The 27,802-nt window shown below is 38.1% G+C and overlaps 1 protein-coding gene across 11 annotated transcripts in view; it reads right to left on the bottom strand.

Annotated features, from left to right (window-relative positions):
- Window positions 1-26,041, bottom strand: part of BTRC (beta-transducin repeat containing E3 ubiquitin protein ligase) — a 215,185-nt gene extending 189,144 nt beyond the window's left edge. For 3 of the 11 annotated variants that reach the window (XM_058187719.1, XM_058187721.1, XM_058187725.1), the window contains exons 1-2: window positions 25,816-26,041; window positions 9,008-9,076 (exon numbers count right to left, since the gene is read on the bottom strand). In XM_058187719.1, the coding sequence (XP_058043702.1) occupies window positions 9,008-9,076; window positions 25,816-25,863 (117 nt within the window). In that variant the 5' untranslated portion in view covers window positions 25,864-26,041. Of the gene's footprint in view, window positions 1-1,149; window positions 1,303-6,181; window positions 6,318-9,007; window positions 9,077-14,491; window positions 14,574-25,815 lie in introns of those variants that run through there. The other 8 variants (XM_058187722.1, XM_058187728.1, XM_058187723.1 and 5 more) reach the window with 5 other exon arrangements.
- Between the last annotated feature and the right edge of the window lie 1,761 nt (window positions 26,042-27,802).

Raw genomic sequence — 27,802 nt, 5'->3', positions numbered from 1 at the left:
GACTGCAGGTGGCCTATGGGCCAAAGGTTGGTCACATTTGCTTTAGACTTTTTTATACATAAAAATGGGAGAAATACCACAGCTATAGCTGATATAACTGAGAGTCAGGCTGTCTTGGATATGGATTTAAAACTTACATGATACAAGAATGATGTTGACAAAAATGTTATACAGGATCTACAAATGAAACCTGCTGAGGTTTTAATAGCTAAAAGGTAAACAAATAATAAACCAGAAGAGTGACTTGGATACGTGGATTTTAACTCAGAAAAGTGACCTGGATAATTTTTTTACCTTAGATTTACAAAAGAAATGTGTTATATTATTTCATGAGAAAAGGAAAAGAGAGAAGCTATCAGCTGTACCAACATTACCTAAAAGAAATAATTAAGACCTTTAATAGAATAGAATAGAATAGAATTTTTATTGGCCAAGTGTGATTGGACACACAAGGAATTTGTCTTGGTGCATATGCTCTCAGTGTACATAAAAGAAAAGATACATTCATCAAGACAACATTTACAACACAATTGATGGTCAATATATCAATATAAATCATAAGGATTGCCAGCAACAAGTTATAGTCATACAGTCATAAATGGAAAGAGATTGGTGATGGGAACTATGAGAAGATTAATAGCAGTGCAGATTCAGTAAATAGTTTGACAGTGTTGATGGAATTATTTGTTTAGCAGAGTGATGGCCTTCAGGAAAAAACTGTTCTTGTGTCTAGTTGTTCTGGTGTGCAGTGCTCTATAGCATCGTTTTGAGGGTAGGAGTTGAAACAGTTTATGTCCAGGATGCGAGGAGTCTGTAAATATTTTCACGGCCCTCTTCTTGATTCGTGCAGTATACAGGTCCTCAATGGAAGGCAGGTTGGTAGCAATTATTTTTAATTTAAAACAAAAATTTTATTTAAATATTTAAAACAAAAGTTTACAAAGTTGGCTTATTCAATCAAGGTTAAACTATATATGTTCCTCTTTTTAAAATAGATTTTAATGGCTTTTCTTGACTAGGACTGAATGATGACATTTTAAAGATTTGTTTATAGACAAATATAAGAAGAGAATTTCACTGTATTTTTAGAGAAAGTGATAAATTATATTAAAATTGAGAGGAGATGAGGAGAAGGGACGTTGGGCCTACCTGATATGCCCTTTCTCGTTGTGTTCGACGGGAGGGGCCAAGATGGGTTATTATAGACTCTAGCTCTATGGACTGAGTTGAATTTTCTGAGGTTCTGCCTCCATGGTGATGTTCCTCAGTTTGACAATGAAGGTGAAGCGAATGGAAATCCATCTGAAAAACACAAACAAAACTCCCCCACCCCTCGGAAATTGGAGCAGCAAGCAACAGGATAGGGCTGGCTTCTCCCATTGAACACAACGAAAAAGGGCGTATCAAGTAGGACTAATGCCCCTTCTCCATAGTGTATCAACAGGAGGTTGGATGGGACATCCAAAGCTTGGCAGTCCTACGGGCAGGAACTGTTCTGGGCCAATGTCCCAGCCTCCTCATGGACCCGCTGCAGGACCCACTGGCCAAATGCTGCCTCAGCAGAAGTGTAGGGGTCCAATCTGTAATGATGGATGAATGGTGACGGGGACATCCAAGTTGCTGCCCTACAAATCTCTTCTACATATGGAATGTGCAGTTATCCCCTGAGACTCCAAAAGAGCATGAAGCTCATATGCACGGGCGATACATGCCCTAAGCCAATGCCCTACCATGGAAGGAGTCACCTTGTGGCCTAGAGTTGACGGTTGAAAGGAGACAAACAGGGATTCAGTCTTCCTGAAGGAAGCGGTCCTCGAGATGTAAATACAGAGGGCCCTCTTAACATCCAGCATATGCCAGGTCTGCTCCAAGGCGTGCCGAGACCTTGGACAGAAATCAGGCAAGACCAACTCCTGTGCTCGGTGAAACAAGGAGTTGACCTTTGGAAGAAAGGAAGGGTCCAGTCGCAGAACCAGCCTTTTTGGGTGAAAAAATACACAGATCCTTCCTCACCAATAGTGCTGCCAACTCCGATATCTGCCTGGCCGACATGATGGCCACAAGGAAAGCAACCTTACATGAGAGGAGGCGAAGGCTACCCTTCCTCAAAGGTTCAAAAGGCGCCTTAGTAAGGGTTTATAATACCCTGGTCAACTCCCAGGTGGGATAGCAGTGGATTATTGGAGGTCGCAAATTAGAAGCCCCTCGCAGAAAGGCTCACACCCTGGGGTGGTGAGCTAGGGAGCCCCAGTCCCCAAAGGTCAAGACAGAGCCCAAGGCAGCGACCTGCCTATGCAAAGTGTTAGGGGGAAGTCCCCGTTCCAAGTTCTCTTGTAAAAACTCCAACACCTCCGCCACTGAGGCCGAAGTAGGGACCAAACGGTCCTTGGCACACCAATCCATAAAAGTTGTCCAGGTTGCATTGTAAATGCACATGGTCGAAGGCTGCCTGGCCACCTGAATCATGCGGATGACCCTGGTAGAGAACTTTTTTCCCCTTAGGAGCCTCCACTCAACCACTCAACGGCCAACTGGAGCCGTGGGGTTCAGGATGAAGCACAGGCCCCTGGATGAGGGAGACTCTCTCTGGGGGAATCCTCCAGGGTCTGGCAACAGACAGGCCAACCAGCTCGGTGAACCACGGCCTCCTGGGCCAATGGGGGGCCACTAACAGCACCTCCACCCTCTCCAACACCTTCCTGATGACAGCTGGGATCAGGTGTAGGGGAGGGAAAGCATACAAAAGCCCCCTTGACCAAGGGCTTCTTAGAGCATCCAGCCCTTCTGCTTCCGGGACCAGGACCCGGGAAAGGAATCGAGGGAGATGAGTGTTTGTCAGAGATGCAGAGAGATCAACCACCGGAGATCAACCAGTCTGTGACTTCTGCAAACAGCTTGGGATGGAGCCTCCACTCCGATGGAGTGGAGCTCTAAGGTGGCTCGATTCAGCCAGTCACCTTGGATGTTGGCCGTCCTGACAATGTGATCTTCTGTTAGGGATAAGAGATGGGCCTCCGCCCACCGGCAAAAGGCCTCCACCTCCTTCATGAGGGATCTCGACTGAGTCCCCTCTTGTTGATTGATGTGGACCTTCATCATTATACTGTCTGTGAGGAGGAGAACATGATGCCCCTCCACCTGCATTTGGAATGTCTGTAGGGCCAGACAGGCTGACCTCAGCTCCAACCAGTTGATCTTCTGGTTGAGCTCCAGTTGTGTCCACCATCCCTGGGCAACCTGTGAACCGCAATGGGCTCCCCAGCCAAAAAGGCTGGTGTCTGACATCACAGTTAGTCTGCAAGGCTCCCTGAAAAAACAGCCCTTCCTGATGGCTCCTGACACCCACCAGTGCAGTGAGCGAAGTACCCTGGGGGGCACCCTCACCTGCCCTGTCGAAGAGCTGGTGCCTGTCCTCTGATAGGAGAGCAGGAACCACTGGAGTGGTCGAGCGTGAAACTTTGCCCACGGGACTATGGCCCGGCATGAAATCAACTTCCCCAGAAGCTGGGACAACCGGGCTACCAGAAGCATCATCTCCTGCAGGATGAGTTGAACCAAACCCCGGATGCTCTCCTGCCTTTCTTGAGAAAGAAAAACCTGGCCTGCCAGTGTATCTATCAGAGCACACAGATGTACAAGCCTTGTCAAAGGTACCAGGTGACATTTTTCCAAATTCAGAGTCCCAAAGAGTACTGATTGTTGTGGCTAGATCCCATTCCACTAGCCACTGGGAGGATGCCTGGATGAGTAAGCTGTCCAAGTAACACTGGATCCTGATAGGGATCGTCCTGAGGTATGCTGCCAGCACTGCCAGGAGCTTGGTAAATGTTCGCAGGACTGAGGCTAGGCCAAATGGCAGAGCCACATCTTGAAAGTGGCAGCTGGCATAGCAAAACCTCAGGTACTGTTGGTGGTTTGGATAGACAGGGATGTGGAGGTATGCCTCTGTTATGTATACAGAGGCCAAGAAGTCCCCCTCCCTGATCCCCGCTAAGATGAAATGCAGGGAGTGCATCTTGAACCTTCTGTACACAATATAATTATTGAGTCCCTTGAGATTTAGAATTGCCCTCTACCCCCCCCCAAGGCCTTTGGGATGATGAACAAGATTCAACAGAATCTCCGCCCTTGCTGGTCAAGCGGAACCAGCTGAATGGCCCAAATATCCAGCAAATGCTGAATAGCCGACTCTGTGAGTCCCTGCTTTACCGGGTCTCCTGAAATGGGACAGCAGAGGAAAAGCCTCGGAGGAGGGGAAAGGAATTCCAGGGAAAGCCCTACTCTTACCATCTCCCTTACCCAGGCATCTGTAGTGACGGTGTCCCAGCGGTTCGCAAATAGGCCCAGGTGGCCCCTATGGGAACATGCAGCCTGATGTCACTTGTGGCGGCAGGCACGTCTGCCGCTGCTGCTCTGGAAGGAGCATCCAGATTGTGGCAATCTGCCCTTGCCACCAAAGGCAGGCCTGTCAGCCTGGAATCCTGACCGGGACTGGAAGGGCTGCTGTTGTCAGGAAAAGCTTGCCCCAGTTGCCTCCTGCCGAAAGGATGGCCACCTAAAATATGGCGCCGGGTGGTAATCGGCCTGTCTGCCCTGGGGAGCACCTTCCTCTTGTCTCTGGTTTCTACCAGTAAAGGGTCCAATGACTGGCCAAATAGGTTTTCCCCCCTCAAAGGGGGCAGAGGCTACTTTCCACTTGTGCCTAGCGTTCATGTGCCAGTGGCATAACCATAGTATCTGCCGGGCCATGACCAGATGCCATGGCCCATGCTGAAAATTTGGTGGAGGCCAAGGTAGCTGTTGTGTCTGCGCCCCCCGAGCCGGGCCTGCTGCCAGAAAGTGACTTGGACAGTGAGGGGGAAGGCCATCAGGACTTACCTCGGAAGCACCGGCTTCCCTGGCTCAGCTCCAGGAGCCAGAAGCAGGCCAGGTGGAGGAGGGAACAACAGAAGCAAGGGTGGGGCAGGCCCAGGAAGTGCTGAGTCATGGAGCCACACCCCACAGGATATAAAAGACAGCGAGAGCTGCTGTGTCTCTTTGTAACAGGCAAATCCACTGATTAAGAGCTGAAGTTTGTTTCTGAGTGACTCACCAGCGTCAGGGAAGATAACGGAGGCTCTTGGCAGACGCTGGCTATTCTGCTGCCAGAGCTGATAGTGCTGGCTAATTAAGCCATCACTCGGATGGAGGCAAGGGAGGACACAACAGTAGCGTCTGCAGTATATTCAGCCGCAGCCAGGATCTTGGAGAGATCCTAGTGTCCCCGAATATTGTCTAGTGCCAAACGGGACTGCAGCTATCGGAGCCAGCGTACTGATGCCCTAGTGAAGAATGATGCCGCAGTAGATGCCCATATTGACCAAGAGTCCGCCAGGTAAGCCCGGTGGAGTGCCATCTCCTCCCTATGCTCCTCTGCCTTCAAGGCATCCTCTGCGTCTGGCAGAAGAATGGAGGAAGAGGTCAGGGCAGCCACTGGGGTATCTACCTTAGGGACCTGTAAAATGGTAAGAAGATCAGTGTTGACACCAAAAAGGATATTCTCCAGTCTGGTGGGCTGCAATGCCATGGCTGGTGAGGTCCACTGCCTACGGATCACCTCTAAGAACATCCTAGGAATAGGGATAGTTTCTGCTGCTATGGCCTGTTCAGTGCTACACTTTATAATTGCTGGATTGCATTAGTTTATTTTTGGTGATTTTGAGATTATATTATAATAATGTTATATTTTGCTGTATTGTATAGAAGCATTAGAGCATAGCAGCATTAAACATTTGCAATTAGTAAATAAACTAAATCATGGCTCAGTAGAAAATCTTTGTTTAGAACTGATTACTTACATTCTCCAACATCATAGAAATTAATTTAACATGTTTATTATTTTCCTTTCCATAAAGTTACAAACTTTGTTGTTGCAGTTAATATCTATAACTGAGATGTTTCCATTCAGGCATCATATTGAAATATAATTAGTCTAATTATTCTCAAACTATTGTCACTTTTTCTGTTTGGTAGTCCATTCCATTCTATTGATTCAGACATTTAAAATGAACTATAGTTGAATTTCATTGCTTACTATCATTTCATAATTCAACAATTAGGTTTTTAAATGATTGGGCAAAGAAAAAAGCAAGCATCTTTTAAACTATTAAAAACCATAATATTTTTCCCATTGGACACTTACTATTTTAAAAAAACGGTATCAGCATGCTAAGGATGTTATGTTATTGGTCAACGAGCAAGACAGCCAATGGAAGGAAAAAGTCGAGATTAAAAAGAAGCATGGACATCTGTTTCTCTCCAAAACTTGTGCTCATAAACTGAAAGGACAAAATTTATTCACGGGTCAGAACTATTCTTCATTTTAGTATACTACTCTCTGTAAAAGCGTACTAAGGGTAGCAATATTAATTTGACTGACCCCTCATAATTTCTGCCCAACAGTTATTCTGAATTTAGATGGCTAAAATTATTCAAATCTAGTCAGTTATTTTTAAATAAAATGGTCAGCTTTATTCACTGATGACCAGCCTTGCAGAAATCCATTTTGTTTCATTTTTATTTATAATATAAATTAGTTTAAGATCACTTTTACTAAGGTACTTATATTTAATGTATAAATCAGACACTAGATCGATAGAAAGTAATGCAAAGGGAAAACACTACTGCCAGTGAAAGAGACAATTTGGAAAACAGTTTGCACATAAACCAAGATTTTGCTAAAGGCTTTGTCAAGCTAAACGATTTGCTATAATGTTACTTTTTAATAACATTTTCTTTTTAATAATATTTTCTTCATATCATAATTCAATTCTCCTAATTACACCTTGCCACATAATAATTTAAAAAACAAAGCCAATTGAAAGAAGGGGACAAAGAACAGGTTTACAAGAAAAAGCAATACATTTATTTTAAAAACACAAGGAAAAAAAAACATTTGAAAAAAATTGTAGTCTTTGCTGAAAAATACCTGAAAGAGAAGGACAACTATCCCCATTGCAAATAAAATACTGCAAATAATTCCCAATTTATTTACTCATTTATTTTGGATCAATATGAGGACAATGTAGAATCCTTGGGGTATTGCTTTTCTCCAGCTATAAAAATAATTCCCCAGAAATACTGCGTTTAATACAGGTAAAGGTGCATAAGTTACTGTCATCACTCACTCAGTGGGTAAAGACTTTGAAAAGAATAGGGAAAATACACATTCAGCTATAAACCATGCATTAAAGATTCTATTAAGCATTACTAGAGTAACAACAAATTTATTTTCACAAAAATAATTATGTGCAATATATATTTAAAAGAAAAGTGAATACATTTAAATTTTCATCAAGTTATTTGTATTCATATTAAATTCAGGAATTGGAATGGAACAGTTTATAATGGTGAATGAGTAAACTCAGTGACACTTACAGGTACTCTTATAAAAATGTAGCTTAGGCAAGTAATGTGATGATAAAATCAGGAAATCTATAGATTTCAACTGTGATTTAACCTGATTAATTTAAACAGGCAAATTCATATTCCATGTTTTAAGCAATTTTTTCTGATCTTACGCAAAAATAGTCTTGAAAAGAAATACAATGACTAATTTATTACACGATTAACTTAGCTACTTTATCCTAGTTATAGAATAAAAACATATTGACTAATACATTTGTTTCTTCTGTACTATAACATATAATTATTAGAAGTTACTTAATGATTAGATGCACTATGGCTCAGCAGGTGGCAGCACCTGGTTAAGAAAGTTAAACATGATCAAGCCTGGTTAATTCTTGACTAGGACTTAGTTAGGGAACTCCAAGGCTGTATGCTAGACTAGGATGCTGAGAAAATGTCCCAGAGAATTGTAGTGGTAAACTACTTCCTGTATTGTTACAAAGAATACAGCAGGGATGCATCCTTGTATACATGAAGAAATGAGCTCAATTTGAAGGTTTGTCTCTCTTTTAAGGTAAGGTATATGCTTCATTTAAATTTTATTACTTCTAGGTTCTATTTTTGAAAGAGAGAACCTAATATTCCCTTGGCAATTCTTCAAAACATTCCATCATATTTTACATATTCAATAACTGGATCTTCAGTCTACTCTCCTGATTCTAGAGCCACATATAAAAAAAAACAAAAAAACACTGAAACATTCAAAACTCTACCCTTTTAAAAGTTTATTTATTTTATTTCCTCCTGCTTAATTTAATGGATCTTTCAAATCAGTTTACTTTATCAAAACTCCAAAGAGACATTTATTTCAGCACAATTTTCATTACTCTATCTACAAAAATAGTATGTAGTTTATCTTCATTGTTTTAGTTTTTCAATACCATGACATAATTCCTAATTCCTTTTCATCTCTACTGCATTTTCCCACAAAAATTACTATCACAAGCATGCATGTGTCACACATGCAAAGTTTAAAACAGGATTCTTTGGGGAAAATTGTTATACTAGATTTGTTTTAAGATGCTGACAGCAATTGCCAGAGCCAGAGTGCCGAAACATCTAAAGCTTGGCCTTTAATAATCACCAAAGTAATATAGCACTAGACTACGTCTGAGCAGGGACTCCCAATAGTGTCAGATTGTGTCAAACTGCAGGATTGTTATGGGATATGAGCAAATGTCCACACTTGTTTTACCCAATCAAATCTGAATTAGGCTCTAGATGTAAGTCTCCTGTGTATTAACCCATTGCCCTCTCTGTTATTACCACCACTACAGATCTTCACACTTGAAGGTTAATTTTAATTTAGCAATTTAAGTTGTTGTTTCCCATCTTTCTAGGTATTGTTCCACTCTCCTTTCTGATGATCCTTGTTTGAACTTTTACTCATGAGAAGTGGAAATGTACACAGCATGCAGACACAAAATGCACATGAATATAGAAATGGCACTGGTATTTGATTACAGAATAAGAGTTGAATTTTGTATATACTTTACTAATGAAACAAGCACGTTTCTGGTGCAAACTCTAACCATAAATAAGAAACAGTAATAAGTCCAACCTGTTTTAGCCATGCTTGGTATCCAGAAGATGTAAGTTGGAATCCATCTTTAGGCATGTGTATTCGTGGCTAGGAAAGAATAGACATAGAGATCTCCTTTTATATTGAGACCTGGCTATCCTAAGCTTTGATCCTAACCAACAAACACATATTCTGATATAATTTTCAAGTAAGGTATAGTGCAAAATACTGTACAGTAATAGAACTATAATTACATGGGGGGAAAAACCTTAACATTCTATAAAGGCTCCATCGCAATAGATTTATCAGTATAATAGGCTAAAATCTTTAGTAAAATATAGTAAGGGACATCCAGCCCTCATCTCAATATACTCTGCATCTAATCTGATTTGGAGCAAAAATTTTGATTCAGGTTATGCCCCAAATGAAACCACTTCAGGTTTTTTGCAACCCTTTAAGTCGTTTTCTGCAGAGTACAAATGTAACTTTTTTCCCAAGATGGCAGCACCTGGATTGGCTGTGGCTTCATCGTACAGGTTATGAAAACCGGTGCTCACATTGCTCTAAAATATGAAAATGTAGTACTTGCAAACTTCAACAATGCATTAGTGATGTTTGGATGTATGACATATGTGGTAATAGAATAAAGGACAGCATTTAGTCTTATATGGGCCTCTGGGCCTCTGTGGCTCAGACTGCTAAGACAGTCTGTTATTAACACAGCTGCTTGCAATTACTGCAGGTTCTAGTCCCACCAGGCCCAAGGTTGACTCAGCCTTCCAGCCTTTATAAGGTAGGTAAAATGAGGACCCAGATTGTTGGGGGCAATAAGTTGACTTTGTATATAAATATACAAATAGGATGAAGACTATTGCTAACATAGTATAAGCCGCCCTGAGTCTTCGGAGAAGGGCGGGATATAAATGCAAAAAATATATTTATTTATTTTTATATATATATATATATATATATATATATATATATATATATATATATATATATATATATATATATATATATATATATTGCTCCACAGTGCTTTACAGCTGACTCTGAGCAGTTTACAATGTCAGCATATTGCCCCCAACAATCTGGATCCTTATTTAACCAACCTTAAAAGCATGAATCAACCTTGAGCCGTCAGGATCAAACTCCTGGCAGTGGGCAGAGTAAACCTGCAATATTGCATTCTAATCACTGCACCACCACCAAAATAATAGAAGAATCTAATACACAGATATTTGGTATGGAGTGGGTAGCGAGGAATTAAATGCATTGTGACCTAATGGCTCAATGTCACCTATATTTGTATCTGATGAAAGAGTGGGCTGTGATAGATTGGGATACATGTTTCATCCTTTTTTTCTCTCATCACAATTGGTAACTGATGCTTGAATGAATCTGTAGTACATAACAGGAAAGTATACTTTGTAAAAAAAAAAAGCCATAACTTTTATAAAATAACAATAAATTAATTGAAAAAGCTAAAAATCTTCTGTATACTATTAGAAAAAGCAAAAAACAAACGAACCAACAACCCAATTCTTAAGGCAACTTTTCCCTATTCCATTTCTGTTTTATCCTATCTTCTGGGAGGAACCATAGGGCTATTCTGAGTTTTCAAAAAGACTCTCATTCAGAGACTTCTCAACAGACTATACACCATCAGTACAGAATTACTATATATTACATCCAGCTACCCCAGTGCTTGTTGGGAAAGCCAAGTCTTTAGTGTTTTTCAGAAGACTAGGACGGTAGAGGTCTGCTAAAATTCAGGAAGAAGTATGAAGCATGTGGCATGGGGTGCCATGAAAGAGAGGTGTTTCCTAGCTGCCTTAGGCTTAAGGTAGGGGACTAAGTGCATGGCTACCCTAACTAATCTGATAGGGTGAGTAGATGTTCTTAGAGAAAGGTGATCCTGCAGACAAGCTAGCTTTGACCATATAGAATTTTAAAGGTAAAAACAAGCAGCTTGAACTGCACCCTGAAAAACTGGAAACTCATGCAGCTTATGCAGTAAGAGTATTACATGGGTAAACCTAGGGGCACCCATTACTGCGTTCACCATTGCATTCTGGACAAGTCGTAGCTTCTGGGTGGTCTTCAAGGGCAGTCCCAAGTAGAGCACATTGATGTTGAACTGCCATGGTATGTCAGTCAAAATCCATTTTGAATCACACATTTGATTCAATCTGCCAGTTTGATTTAAAAAAGCTCATCAGATTCAGTACTGAGATCTGAACCAAAGCATGTTGATTCCATTCACATTTTCCAGATAATATACTGAATCTCATAAGCATACCCACATATATCTGTACATATATCTGTGTCTAAACACAACAACATAAATAGGATCATGTCAGGAGATATTGTAACATGATTCTACCCTTAAGAAAAGCAACAGAAAATGGACCAATAGCATTAATTTCATTTTAAAAGGAAAAAGTTTTTTTCCAATTGTCAAGATTGTAAAGTTTCTTGCCTATGTTAAAAACTCAACACTCCCATGTATTCATTGTAAAAGTAATACTGCTAACCAATGATGTTTTAAAATCCCAAGAGATCTTGACAATTCCTCAAAGTTTCTTAACCATGTCAACGTAATTGTTTTGTGCAGAAATTGAAACACCTTTCTACACACATTTTACAAGCATGATTCCATTTATCATCAACACAATTCAGCGCATTATCCAGCTAAACTACCTTCAGCATTTCACTTTAACACTAAAACTCAAATGTTGTTTTGAATATTTTACCTGACTTCTAAGGTTGCCTTCTCAATGTTCTCCCTCCCAGTGTTCTAAAGCCATTATCTCACTCTGATTTCATACCGGTCATCATTTTCCTGCAATCTTTAACGGATTTTTTGTTTTATTGCCTTCCTTTGCTCCTTCTTCCACAGTTAAGTTAATGGATCTGAGTAGTCTCTAGTGAGGTTTGAAAAGGCTGTTTTCTCAGAATGAGTCAATATTTAAAATTCTATGGAATGCATTTCTTTTTTCTCCTAAAAAATGCAGTTTTTAAAAGACAGACATTAAATTACAGGCCTCAGTTCCTATTTTCTAAGCCTAATACAACCCCTGAAGGCTTACAATATTTGAATCACAGCTGGAGCCATGGTTACCATACAGTTTAAATATCAGCTTCTTTACTATGCAATTTGTTTTAAAAATCAGATCAGAGGTTGTGTCATAAACAAGTGCTAATTATGTAGCAAAAAAGAATAAGGCTTTTTGTGCAAGAAAGGTTCTTAAATATCTCTCTCTCCTCCATACATAAAAAGGAGAAATAAAGCAAGCTGAGAAAATTATGGGGCCAACTCTGGCATCACATATAGAGCAAAAAAAAATGTGGCTGACATTAACCTTGCAGTGTTATTCCTTTGGTATGAGAGTCAGGGGGCTACTGATTATGAAAAATTCCCTGCTTTAGGTGAACAATGTCAAATGAACACAGCAATATGATTTTGATGACATAATTCTTTAAGGAAGTCTAATCCCATCCAGCAATCTTGCTTCAAGGCTCTCCATTTCAAAGCTACTGAATTCAGAACTGCAGCTTCCTTTTGGTACCATAGAACTACTGCTGGGATGGAAGAACATTTATTATTTTTATGTGGTCCTTTGCACAGACATATTTGTTAACAACAAGAACACAGTAATTTATTATTATCCATTATTTGTTAAATTCATTTATGCTTAGCTAAATGCTTAGCTAAGAATAAATGAATTTTTAATACACTTTTTACAAACACTTGTCACTGCTTCAGCATTGCCATTTAGTGAACAGGACTGATGTTTTTTCTCAGCAGGGGGTGATATTTTAATGATGCAATGCTGTACTTCCTAGAAGACAGACAAGCCTCATGAGGCAGATTATAGGACTAAAGAAACTCTAATTCCATTAAAAGCAGACAGCACCAGACCATTTTTAAAATTAATTTTGTTTAATGATAAAAAGTATTATAACAGGTGGGTAGCCAATTGTAAAATTAACCAAAACATAGTTAAAGAAACAGAACAATGCTAGGAAAGCAAGGGATGTTTTCATTATCAGTGTATTTAAGACTCGGTAAAAATATAGACACTGTTCTTGGCTTCCTCTTTCCTATCTCAAAGCATCCATGCTCTTTTTTAAGCTGCCCAATAGCCAATTGATACTTGATGACATAGCTGAAAGTTTCAATTTAGAGGTAATCTTGCAGAGTGATTTGTTTAATTACTGTTGTACTCCTATAAAATGTTTGAATATTTCCAAATGGAATGTAGTAATTATTTCTGGCATGAAAATAAGCAATAATATCTTCTATTAACTAACTTATATGTTGCTTGTCCTACTTCTGTGAAGTGTATAAAGGATTCTACATGTTCCATCCCATTTTCCATTTGTTGGTGTCATTAATTATATGCTTGTGACTGCCAATTATAAAAACTAGGTCTGAGAAAAAGTGAGAATTGGGTGGTATTGTTTGCATTTATTAAAGTGGGAAATCTAAATGGTTGCCTCAGGTTCCCCAAAACTATTTAGTAATGTCTTATTCTTATTTGATAAATACGTGAAAAGCTATGGATCTTAACTACACCAGTCAGAAAGAATCATTTTAGGACAGGCTACATGGTCAAAATGTAAAGATTAAGCTAAAAGGAATATTCTGTTCTGCAGCATATACATTATCGTGTCCAATATCTGGAATGTTTAAGAAAATCCGTAAGAAAATCTCTGAATTATCTTTGACAAATGCCAAGTGCTTAATTCAATTCCCCACAAAGTGGACTTTACCAGTTATGAATGAAGGCAAATATACATGTCGGAGGATAATGTTTCAGGATCCAATCTGAATCAAACTCTCACATTCTGGTGAGAAAGAAGTTCCCTGAAGATGGGCTCCAGCATGTCCGAAAGCTCAGAAGACTAAATCTCCAGTCCCAGTGACCGCCCCAGATTAGCTTCTTTCCAGTTGTGCCTGGATTAGCAGTAGTTACAACAGCCTTTTAAAAAACAGTCCCACCTAGAGAAAATATGCTTTGCAAAGGTATCTAGAGAATGACTGGTTGCAAAAGAAACAGAAGTACTTTTAATTAAGGTGGAAAAGCTGCTGCATAAACAATACAACATTAAAATGCTTGAAACAATATATGAATGTTTACTCTGGTTCATTAAGACAAAAATAATACAACTCCATAGTTAGGCAATACTTGCTTGCAAGTAACCAACAATTTCTCTGAGTTCTCATTACTTTTCAGCAGGCTAAAAATTCAAAACGCAAGGAAGAAAAAGGTGTGTAACAATCATGCTGTTTAGATTTATTTTGGAGAGGTGACATGTTATACAATGATTAGGAAACAATATTTTCCTAATATTGAGGGGAGCGAGAAAAAAAGAGAAAAGGAGAGAAAATTGATTTTATACCTCAGTATCTGCTTCAAATTACACAGCATTTATCAGCAAAATAGCAAGCATAATCCCCTCCCTTCCCATTTCTGAAAACTGAACAGTTCACTATAATTCAGATTTGTTTCTTACCTTATGTGATGTATAGAGATTTCTGACTAGGATCAGCCCTTTATTTTTCTTCTCCCAACCCTTTCTTTTTGTATCAGCTAGCCTGATGAAGAATTACAAAGTCAAAAGTTTGAACACTCTTATTCGCATTTCGTTTACCTCTAATAAAAGTATGAAATCCACCTCTTTTATAATTCTAATGCAAATTAACTTTGCAGTAACCTGTAACAAAAATCCTCCCTTCATCTATCTATCTATCTATCCATCCATCCATCCATCCATCCACCCACCCACCCATCCATCTATAAAACAAAACATGATATATTCGAATAAAGAAATAGAAGCATTCTCTCACAGATTCAGTCATAAAAAGACACATGCAATCTTCCATCATTTGCAAATAAAACAAAACATAAATGATTACTCTGGGATCACTGATCACTTTCCCATCCCACACAATAATGAACGTAAAGACTGCCCAAAGCATCTATGTGCTGATTTTCAAGAAGTTGAGACTTCTTCTTCCAGGTTCTTCATTCACACACAAAGAAAACTCTACAGATAGTCCTTGATTTACAACCACAATTGACCTCAAAATTTATGTTATTAAGCAAAACAGTTCTTAAGTGAGTTTTACTCCATTTTACGACCTTTTTGCCATATCACAAAAGTTAAGTGAATCATGCAGTTAATTAAGCAAATCTGACTTTCCCCATTGACTTTGCTTGTCAGAAGCTGGCTATGAAGGTTACAAATGGTGATCACATAACCTCAGGATACTGCAACTGTCATAAATACATGCTAATTGTCAAGTGCCCGAATTTTGATCACATGACCGTGGGGATGCTGCAACAATCACAAAAACAGTGTGAAAGCCAATCCTAAATCACTTTTTCAGTGCCATCATAAGTCCAAATGATCATCAAATAAATGGTTGTAATTCAAAGACTACCTTTATTACCTTCACTTTCCCTCAGTCTAATCGTGTGCTGTCTCTCTATTGCCTCTGCCTTCCCTTCACTCCTACCTAGTCAAAAGGTTAGCATCCAGTATTGTTTTGATTTGCTCCTTAACAAGAACTATAATTTAGCACTAACTACTCATGAGAAATTATAGTGCTGCTGGCTGGTGAATAATTTGCCAAGGAAGACCCGCTTAGCCATATAAAATAAATATCCACCTGCATATACTAGCACTAATCAGGGCGTGAAATTAAGCTTTTCATTCAGTACAAACTAAATGCTGCAAGGCGGCGATTTAGTGGAAACAAATATTAAGGTCAACCTATTCTTCCTATTGCCTATATTACAGATGCTAAGAGAGGGCATGGAGCACTAATTCCACTTTTCTCAATCCAAGAAGCTAAATACTTCAATGATGTGTTAGCAAATTCACCATTTGCTTTTTACTAATTGCATATAGTTAATGAAGCGAATGAAACAAAAGCCTCCAAAACATTGTTAACTTGATCCCTACATTTCCTTTGTACTGTAGCTCAAATAGAAGAATAAAAATCCATTTGCAAACCTTAGAACGAAGATACAAAACATTTATTATTTAAATTTTATATAAATTCTGAAAGAATGAGGAACCGATTTGTACAATAGAACTTCAATGCACTGGAAAACATCCTTTCAGTTATGATGAAGGGAGCCAATTCTTGTACACAGCTGAAAAAGTTCCCCCCAAAACATAATTCCCCAAATGTGCAAGAGAACTATATATCTACCTAGACATAAACAAACATGGATCCGTTTACACTGAGTTTTCAGCAAGTGTGTCTAGAAATAACCTAGTAATATATGACATTTACTCATTCTCACATCACTGTGATATCCTAATGTTTGCTTTAGAACTACTGTCAGTCTATTCTTTCTTAAAGTTGGCAGGAATAGCTAAGTAGAGAACAAGAATGGTACTCCCATTAGAACGACAACTGTGGCATGTTACTATTTTTACTTGTAATCTGAATAAAATATTTAAAAATATCTTTAATCAGGTGAACAAATGTTAATAGAACATACAGACTGTTAATACATACCATTTCCCCCCGAAAATAAAACCCTGTCTTATATTTTTTGCCACCAAAAAAGGCATCTGGTCTTATTTTCGGAGGATGTCATCCACTGACTAACCTCACTTGTGCACGTCACCCCTGGCCTCCTTTTCGCTGTTAGAGGCTTTCAGGAACTTCTTCTGTGGCCGGCAAGGCTTTCCTGAAGACCTCTGGAGCCGATAAAAGAGCTCCAGATCGATCCAGAGCTTTGTTATCAGCTACAGAGGCTTTCAGGAAAGCCTTGCCAGCCTCACTGGCTGCAGAAGAAATGGGCTGGTGAGGCAGGTGTTGGGGTGTGCGAGGCCTGGCTACAACTGTCCAAAAGTAGTAGGGCAGCTCCACCCCCCCATCCCCACCCTAGCTTAATTTTTACCCATGCACTTCGGAGTGGGTAGGGCTTATATTGGATGCACATGTAAAGATCAGGCTAGGACTTGCTTTCAGGGTAGGTTGTATTTTCAGGGAACAGGGTATATATATGGACTATTAAGACAACTCTGATCATTAATCAAAGCATGTTATAGTGATCTACTTGATCAAATTAGGATTGTCATGCAGCTTAAACCAATCTGGCACTTTAGCACTCACTCTATAGACTGACAGAAATGAAGACAACAATATCTCTCATTCCTTTTCTCCAAAGCCCAGTGTAAGCTTCTATTCTGGTCATGGAAAAGAAGAAATTCCACTCATATCTGCCACACAAAACAAATAGAAAGGCTAGGTGCAAACATTCTGTTTCCTCAGTTTTTTATGAGTAAAAAACTAGAGAGCATTTATAAAAACAGTGGTATTTAACAACTGTAGACTTATCTATAGATAGCATACCATTAGCATTTAGACTTATATACCACTTTACAGTGCTTTAAAGCCCTCTCTAAGCGGTTTAGAGTCAGCATATTGCCCCCAACAATTTGTGTCCTCATTTCACTGACCTCAGAAGGATGGAAGGCTGAATCAACTTTGAGCCTGGTGAGATTCGAACTGCTAAATTGCAGTCAGCCAGCAATCAGCAGAAGTAGCTTACAGTACTACACTGTAACCACAGCACCACTGTGCAGTGTAGTCTCTGTGATGTAGTCTCAATGTACACTGTGATGTAGTCTCAATGGCTCCAGATTAACTCAAGATGTCAACTAATCAACCTAGCTATAGATACTACTATCAGATGTGGTTTAATAACAGAGCATTAAACCGGCATTAATGACAGAAATAGGTTAACTACAACCTGGTTTGACCAGAATGCTATCCTAAAATAAGGACCATAGTACAGTATTCTCAAGACTGACTAACTAATCTGATGCCAGTAACTGACAACACAAGAAAGACTTGACTTACCAGTATGACCAACATCTAAATTTATCCTCTTCCAAAACTCAAGAGATAACCACATCTAAATTATCACTGTGATATCTAATTTACAAATTAAAATATTAGACTGCTAGATTCTTCAAGAAATATTTTCCACTTTTTGAAGAAAGTGAGAAAAAAGAATCTAAGGATGCTCCGTAAGCTCATGAATGTAAAGTCTATGAAATGGTAAAGAGATAATAACCTCAAGAAAGATAATATTGGGGGTTTTAATAGAAATTCAAGAATTTTTATTGTTAACTTGGTTACTTACAAACCTTTAATTCAAAACAGAAAATGTGAAACCAAAAAGTATAATTCATGTCTTCCAATTAAATGATCCACAACTCTCTTTTTAAAAAAGGCATTCAAAATATGATAAAATTAAGACAAAAGAAACCTAATAATGAATTGCAAAGGTATTTTTAATTAGACATCTAAACAAATGTAGTTTAGCTGTGTGTACTGCTAATTATGTGAAACCTGAAGTAGCTACTGGCCCATTCAAGAAAACAGATGTTGAATCACAGAACTTTGATATCATTCTTAAATACCTTTGAAAACAAGGATCAGAAAATATGAACTCTTATAAAAAAAGGCTTTATTGTATTTTTATAGCATATTACATACCTTGCAAGAATCAGTTTATTTGCATGAATGTCAGTTTTATTTTCTGTCCTTCCCTTTTTCTTGGCTATTTACAAGCTTTGTAAGAAATTGTTCTTTAATTAAGTCTAAGCATAGTTTTATATAAATGGATTCCTGGAATTAAAAACATTCAAACTTAAGAAATGATTGTTATAGAGACTGTAAGAGGCCGTAAAAAAAAGAATGCCACTTTAAACAAAGATTTCTCATTTTAATTAAAAAGATAATCATCACAACATTCCTACATTTAGCAAAAACCATTTGAAGCTACTTTGGAAGAAAAAGAAATTCATTTTTGATGCAGTCACACATAGAGGACTTTAGGACTTTATTTAGTCAAAATTCTGGCTATTCCATTGTGTTTTTAAGAATCATGCATGCATTTGAAAATTTTCTCAAGTATACACATTGGACATTAATCTCATCCATATTATCCTTGCAAATTATGAGTGAAACTTATGTCAAAACAAGCTTAAGGAATTGTTCTAGGTTTTATGGATTTCTTAAATTAAATACTTCAACATAAAGTATTTCGGATTAACTATGAAATGTTGATTGGATTTACAGTGTACATACTGAGCACAGCTGTTCTAAAATGTTAAGCATCCATCTTTTAAAAATTCATTTAAGAAACCAATATGCACATCATCCTTACCTACTGAAAGATGCATCCACTATAATTATTACCGCTGTATAATCCTTTAAAAATGTGCTCGAAGATGTTCAGGAACACATAAGCATTTCTATTTGAATAATGAAAAATAATGGGAACTTTTTTCCATGTTTGCACAACTCTTTTAGAAGATGTTCCTGGCTTTCTTTATATGCATGTATATGAAAAATGTAAGCTAAAGGAAATATAAAATGAATGTTTGGATTGGTAAGATTTGAGCAGAGATATAAAAAACCCAATCCTATCCCTTTTTCAACATTGTTAAAAGGAGGAATTTGGATAAAGACCAAATGTGTAGGGAGGATTATATACATAAAAATGGGACCTAACTTTACATTCCTAACAATAGACACCTGCCAAATAAAAACTATGCATAATGAACAAACAACTACAAAATAAATTAATGGTTATCAGATATTTTTCATATATCCATCCATCTAGTTGGTAGGCAGATCTGAGAACATATTTTGGCTACAAACAAAAGAATCGTTGCCATAGTAGGCATGGCAATCATAAAACATCAATTTGCCAAAAAGCAATCTGATGGCTGAGGTTGCTTCTTATCATTTCATTTAGTTCTTCAGGGTAATATCTACCATCTTAGCTTCTTTGAAGTCTTCAGAAAAAAAAAGTGGGCACAATTTCATATATAATATTGAGCTACACTTATACCTGTTATTTTATGAGATTGCCTCTATAAAATGTGAAGCTCCATACTAACTTCCTGTGATAAAAATGATGGAACTTGATGAGATGATTAAATCAACTTCTTTGAAAAAAGATTATATAGTACATTTAGTGCTGACTAGATGCCCTTTCTAGACTTTTTGCATAAAACAGAAAAAATGATTTACAATTTATGTTTTTGAAGATTAGACAGGATTATAGAAAGACAAAAATTATGTTATAATCATAGAGTAAAAAGTAAATTTATAATTTGAATTTATAACTTATATAAAGATGGAAACTTCTTTTATCTTTTTTCAATTACTTATATTTTCTTCTACTTTTAGCTGTCTGTTTCATTTTTTTCTTACTTTTTATCAGCTTGTGTTTAATTTTATTTTCCTCTAAAAAACTTATATACCTCCCCTAATGCTTTCTTAATTGTTCTTGTCTTCGGGCAGCTCTGTACACACGCACACTGGGAACAGGCTCCAGCTGTTCCTCTGCCTCGCTGCTGTCTAACTCCCTCTCTGCCTCTGACACAGAGCCCTCGTCCAAGCTTTCCCCAGCCCCCAGGACTGGCCCAAGTTCCTCCCCAACCGCCTCACTGTCTGACTCTGCTGTCAGCTCTGCTGGCTGCCAGCGGGCCACAACAGTATCTATGTGTGTATAGGTTTCATATTCAAGTATCTTCAAAATAGAGGATAAGATTAGGTGGGGCATGGAGTCTGACAGAAATTAAATAATTTGTCTGTGGGGATATTGGGCAACATGACAAAGCAGACCTGAATGCAGCCTTACATATATAGGCCGCCCAAATGAAGGAAGCCTACTTTCATAGATTTGGACTACAACACTCACATTCCTTAGAACTGCTGGCTAAGGACTTCATTTTGTAAAACATCTGAAGGGTACTAATTTTGCTGCTCTTGATATACAAAGATAGTCTCTTAAATTTTTATTACTGTAAGAATTACTAGCTACAGCAACACTTATAATGTCTAAAAACATTTCTATTTTTCCTAACCAAATATAATGTATGAAAGAAATCATGTAAAAGAGCTCAGGACTCCATCAGCAGAACAATTCTCCAAAAACTAAACCGAGCAGGAACAAATCCAGTTTGGTAAGAATGCAAAAGAAAGTCAGAGTTTAAAAATGGACTGAATTAGCTAGGAATGGAAAGAAAAAAATATTTCATAAAGAAATCACCCCCCTCCCCAAAAATCCCTGTGGAATAGGAAGTTAGGAAGTATCTCAGAACATTGTCAATTGCTCCATTCTAAGTCCATCTCTATCCTGGCCATATGACCCAGGACAGAGCATATGCAGTGCATGTACTGAAAAAAACAACCTGAAGAAGAAGCAGAAACTCACCAACTGTATAATGACACCACATATTATTTCATTGCATACAGACAAAATATATGGCCATAACGAAGGCGATTCTAACCTATACATCGACTACCGTGCTTACTGCATAAAAAGTAAAACCTACAATCAACTGCCCAACATCCAACCCTCCATCACCCAAAACATCCAACAATCTGTCGTACAGAACTTTCAACCAGCCATCATCCAAAACTAGGTATGCACACCCCTTATTTCCTCTATACCAGCCACTGCTGAACTTAAATGCAAACTGATAAATGCAAGAAGCATTGTAAACAAAATGCCTGAATTTCTCCTATTTTTAAATACTGGTACATTCAACATTATATTTGTCTGCAAAACATGGCTGAACTCATCCCTCCCTGACTCTTCCAGAAACTATCGTCAGGGCAAAGCAATAGATGCAATTTACATAGACTTCTGTAAAGCCTTTGACTCATTGGTACACAACAAACTTCTTCTAAAACTAAAATCCTACAGCATCTCCGGACCCCTCCATAATTGGATAATTGCGTTCCTGTCAAACAGGCAACAGTTGGTCAAAATAGGGAGCTCCCTATCAAATCCTGCACCTGTTAATAGTGGTGTCCCCCAAGGCAGTGTTCTAGGACCAACACTCTTCATATTATACATTAATGACCATTAATGATATTATTATTTTGCTTAATTATACCCTGATTAAAGCTGGCATATATAGAATATGTATACTCAATAATAACTAGTCAAGAAACTATTTGCTTAAAAATAGCCCAACTATTAAAGGATTTAATAGTGTATTATTGTTAATGCAGTATTTTTATTATTGCTTGTGGCACTCATATATTACATACAATCTGCAAGATCAAGAGAGCACAGAATATCTCTTGACCAACAATCCCTACGCTTACACAGCATACCTGGAATCAAAAGAAAAGTACTTGATTTGGCATTGCATTGTAATAGGAATTCTTTACTGAAAAACATTTTGATGCAACTCAAATCAATCTGCAATACAAACACCTGGACAAATACCACAAAAAAGCCAGCAGTTAGGTTTCCTTGAAGACATAATAGCAAGGATGGTTGGCTATCTTTTATCTGTTCAAGGATAGTTTTGTTCCTTTCTTTTAGCTTTCTTACTTTTTCCTTCCCCTACCAACTCTGAATGAAAGTTTTCTCCTTGCATGGAACATTCATCACATTTGTCCTCTTTTTAGAGGAAGATATTATGACCTTTACAGTTTGCAGTTTAGAGACAAATTGAAAAGATCCATACACAAGCATATGCATTCACACCCATGCAAAAAAGATCAACTACCAGTTTCTAGAATGCAAGGGAACCTCTGTGAAAATGCCCAGAAGCAGCATAGAGAATGAGGGATAGAAGGAAAAATCACTTGAGTCCCTACTGACTGACTGAAGATGCTTGTGAGTTTACTGCTGTCTCCATCTGCTCTTTTCCACATTCCTGATTACAGTATCCCAAACAATATGGGCAAAAACCAAGCAAGAGTTGAAGCAATCTGCCTCCACCTCCAATGTATAATTAGGCAAAGTAGTCAAAGAAATTTGCTGTCCCTCCAGAGGAAAACATTTGTTCCCCAATAACCACAAATATCCTGGGAAAGGGAGGAACATAGTGTTGGTCAAAAGATCCCCATTCACCAGCCTATGTTCATAGCCATCCAACAGGGGCAAAATTATTCTATCAAAGTAAGGAACAATTTATGCCCCATTTAAATAAGAGTACCAGAATACAGTACAAGAGGTGGAAAAGAGAAAGGTTGTGCTTCCAGCTAATACTTGGAAAGTTTTTCAAAGGAAAAAACAGAGAGCTAAATCTGAAAATGTTCAGGTCACATTTACTAATCTTGCCTTTTAGTTAACCATTTGTTGACTGCTCTTCTTTAGGCTGAATGACCAGTACTTTTACTAATTATGGTTAAAAAGTGATTGTATGCAGAATTGGAGAACAAAAAATGGCCATACTCTAAATCTTTTAAATCCAATGCCATAACTTGGTAAAGACTTGTTAGGAAAATTTCACAAGTAAAGCTATAATAATAACTCAAGGTTTATCAGAGATTGATTTCACCTGGTGGTCTTCCAAGGATCAAAAGAGGAAAGGATAGAGTAGCTGCTTGTTAAATGATTTTAACTGTTAGGTAAATTAACTTTTGATTAGTATTGTGCCGATCAAATATAGCCTATACAAATAATGATGAAGTATATAACTTTGATTTTAACAACATTTCAAAATCCAAAGATATACTAATTGTAGAATCTGCAATCTTCCAAAAAATTCTAGCTTTAAATTACAAAAAACTACTTGGAGGTCCTTTTTCCCATAGAAAAAAACATTTTTTCAATGTGTTTTATGAAAATATATACAGGTATTTTTAAGAATACATCAAATCTATCTGGAAAATAGTATTCCAAAAAAAGAAAGGTCAGGAATCTTTCTTATGAAGGGCAGAAGTATCTAATATCTTTTCCCTCATTAGTCTATTTGTCCAGATGATAGATACAATAGACATAGGTGTGAGAAAACATCTCATATGTTCATATTCATTAACATGAATATGTTAATGTTAATGTTTGTTATTCCTTCACAATAAGGAAGTATATCCTAGACTACCAAACTCATATGATGCCCTTTCAATAAATACAGGTTACATACTCAAACATGAATAACAAAAAACATTTTGGCTGGAAGCTATTGTTTGCCTCTTCAAAGGTATTAACTGGGCTAGGCATAGTCCAGAATAGATTTTAGCTTCCAAATCTCAAATTTCAAATATAGTGACCTGAAAACTTCTTTTATGTTACATACCCTGGCAGTATTTCATCAATCACACCCCACAGCTGCAATAGTTTAACGCAGTAAATTTATTCAGCTACTTTACACTTTCTGAAATTGAGGCTTATCTTTCCCCTCTTGTTTTCAATATGAGAACATACAATTTTCCAATACCTGGAAGGATCAGCTTTCTGACTGTACATACTGCCCACCATAACTCCACTGCCTTACAGCTTGTTTCTTTCAAATTTTGAGAGACTACCTTTAAATTGTATAATATGAAAACTAGGAAACACGCAACACCTGCAAGCTTTATAGGAAAAATACATGTCACCAACTCCCATGAAATTAAAACATTGTCTATTGCTTTGCCATACAAGGCTTATGATTCAGGCAGACCGACCACCGATAAGCATTTTGGTTTGGATGGGTTATCTTTCTCAGAACTCAGCAATTGATAGTAACAGTGGTTATTGGATAAATTTATTTGTATCCACCATTATTTATACAAATTACTCAAGACAGCAAACAAATTCCTCACACCTTCCTCTTCCCATTTTTTGCACAACTTTGTGAGCTGAGCTGGGTTGTGAGAGTGTGACTGGTCCAAAAAAGATGCCTGGGAAATGCAGATTTCTTGGCATATCGATGAAAACATGATGAAAGCCTTTAGGGCAACAGGGAAGAAAGGTGGATCAGGTATAGTGTATATTGCTTTAGATACAATTTCTACTCAGAGATGACTCTACTTACAACACATGACAAGAGTGGAGGTAGACCAGTCTTGGTTTCAGGGGAATGAGGATAGAAATGTAATGGTTTCTACACAAACTCACCAATTTGTGTGTACCTAGAGAAGAATGTCCTCATAGCGTTTGCTGTCATATGACACCAAGATGCAATAAGGAAAGGCAGCAAAGAATGTTCATCATAGAATAACAGCCTTAAATATATACATCAGAGTAGAGATTATATTCCTTGGTTACATTTAGCAACCATGTATCTAGCCTTTAAAAAAAACCTCTCACGAATAGAATCTTTTTCCAATGCAATGTAACTAATCTAAAACTCTACCATACAATATTTATAACAGAACTCAGCATTTATTGATAAAAAATACCCTATCATGATCTACTTTGCAAATTAAAACCTCTTTTATACCAAAGACTACATAAATTATTCTGTACCTTAGTTAAGCTTGCTAATATTTTTTTAAAAAAACATTTGTATAAAATGTTCAGGTGCTAATCTAATCAAACTCCTCAAAAAAACCCAAGAATTTTCATTTTTCCTAAATCCAGTCACATCTTCCAGCATGAACTCCCAGCCTCACAATGTTCTGATCCAAAACTCGGCCTTCTGGGTTCCTTTATTATAAAAGCCAGGCCTTCAGCCCAGATTCCTATAAAATCCGTTAAAAAAAAAATTAAACAGAAAGAAACCCCAAATCAGGGAACTTCTTTCCATATCAAATCCACTACAACCGAGGCTCATCTATGGAAAAGGGGGGGGAGAACCCCGATGGAGAAACCTACGACTTGCTTGCTTTCCTTTATTTTCTCACTATGCCGTAAGAATCTCAATTTCCCAATGTTTGTTTTCTTTCCCTGCGGACTCATTTAAAAGATAACTGTTGCCCTTATGAGTTGCTAGTTAACCCGTATAAATCTCTCCATCTCCACAAGTCCCCATCCTCCTCGGCTTCCTACTACCATTACCAGCAACAGCCATTGCCAACCCCCTTTTCCTTTCAATCCATTCCCCACTCTTTTCCTTCTTACCATGAATTTCAGGGCTTTCTCTTGTACCACAGCCTCGGCGGGGTCCATAACCTCGCCAATTCGCCTCTGGTGTAGCTGCCGTTGCCCCGCCACCTCCGGGCCTCAGCCGGCCTTGGGCCTAACGCCGCCCCTCCCCCAAGCCTCTCTCTTTCTCACTTAGTGCAAGGCCGCAGCCAGCGCGGTTAGAGAGAAAGCTCCGTTGTTCTCCGGCTCATGTGAACGGGAAATGTAGTTCCCGGGAGCTCCTGAGAAGCAGCCGAGAGTGTCCAAAATACTACACTTCCCAACAACCCCTGCTTGAGAGGAAATGCTGCACTAATCGCCTCTTTAAAAAGTGGGGGCTCATAGAAGCGGCTGTGAGATCGGCTGAGTACAGTAGCTGAAATAGATAAAGGGGAGGAGGAGAAGATTTCACGTTTAATCTTCCTGTCCCGAAAGAGAAAAGGCTAATGAAAACTGACGTTTTTTTAACGAGACTGTGAATTGAATTTTAGGACAATACGGTTGGGCTTTTCTATATATAGAGAGAGAAATGTACCTATATCTATATCTATATATGTAATTGTACCACTGAACAGAATGGGCTTGCAGGGACTAAACCCTGACCAAAGAATGCATTTGGCGTAGCACCTCTTATGGATCAGCCATTGTGATGTATAAACGCTATGTTAATATATTGTGCGAGACCAGCTGTGTTTATTCAATGAGCATTAGCTTAAATATACCGTGGTTTAGCATGATACATGGATTTAGTGAAGGAATCAACATTTTTAATTAGCTGTTCAATAGAAACTGACTCCAATATAACACTGTGTGTGTTGTTAGGATTGTTTTTAACACACATACATCCACCATCAAATAATTGCTGAGGCTCAAGTACCTCAAGTGGACCAGAAGCCCAATTTATTGAATAGCACCTCAAGACCAACACAAACAGAGGGACTCACTTCAATCTTCTCTCTACATGCAAAAAAAAAAAAGTGTTGCAATAGCAATCCATTGTCATGACTCTTGTTTCCAATTGTAACGATTTTAATCTCCTGACCAAAATAACTGGTAGTGTACTGGTACTCATTTTACTCATTCACCTGTTTTCTTTGGAGAGGCATGAGCAATAGGGGTCTTAAGTTACAGGAAAGAAATTCCAGTTGAATGTTGGGAAAAGTTTTTAATAGGAAGACCTAATTCACCAGATCAACAGCAGCACTAATTACCAAGGATGTGATGGAATACACTCAATTTGAAATGCTTTAATTTGAATTTTTAAATAGAATTGTGGATTAGGTTTGTTGACCAAAGTGTCCCTTATACCTCAGTGGGTTTTTTTATCCTATTAATTAGTCTTGTACTGTCAGTCAGAGAAAAGTCTCAGCTGTTCCTTGGAGAAGTAGGGATAAAACAAGCAAGGTGTGATATCAAAAAGTCTGGTTTCCTATCCACTCCCTGGCAAAAATCAAAGTGTTGATGGATGCCCTTTAAGGTTTTGAATGGTTAATAATAATAATAATAATAATAATAATAATAATAATAATAATAATAATAATAATAATAATAATAATAATAAAAAATATTTTAATTTGTATACCGCCTTTCTCCCAAAGGACTCAGGGCGGTGAACAGGCAGGTAAAATACAAATATACACAATAGTTAAAACAACCCTTAAAAAACTGATTAAATTAGCCCAAGTATTAAAATAACTTACACCCCTATAAAATTACAAAAATTTAAAAAACCCATCGAATTCAATTAAAATCTAAAGATAAAAATCAAGCTAGTCCAGCCATGCGAAATAAATAGGTTTTAAGTTCATGCGAAAGGTCCTAAGGTCAGGTAGTAGTCAAGTCCGAGGGAAGTTCGTTCCACAGGGTTGGAGCCCCACAGAAGGCCCTCCCCTGGGGCCGCCAGTCGACACTGTTTGGCTGACGGCACCCTGAGGAGTCCCTCTCTGTGGGAACGCACCGGACGATGGGAGATAGAGGCCGGCAG

The sequence above is a fragment of the Ahaetulla prasina genome, chromosome 6 (genome assembly GCF_028640845.1).
Source record: "Ahaetulla prasina isolate Xishuangbanna chromosome 6, ASM2864084v1, whole genome shotgun sequence".
NCBI lineage: Eukaryota > Metazoa > Chordata > Lepidosauria > Squamata > Colubridae > Ahaetulla > Ahaetulla prasina.
Note: the sequence above shows the minus strand (reverse complement) of the source record. Positions and strands in the feature narration are given on the sequence as shown.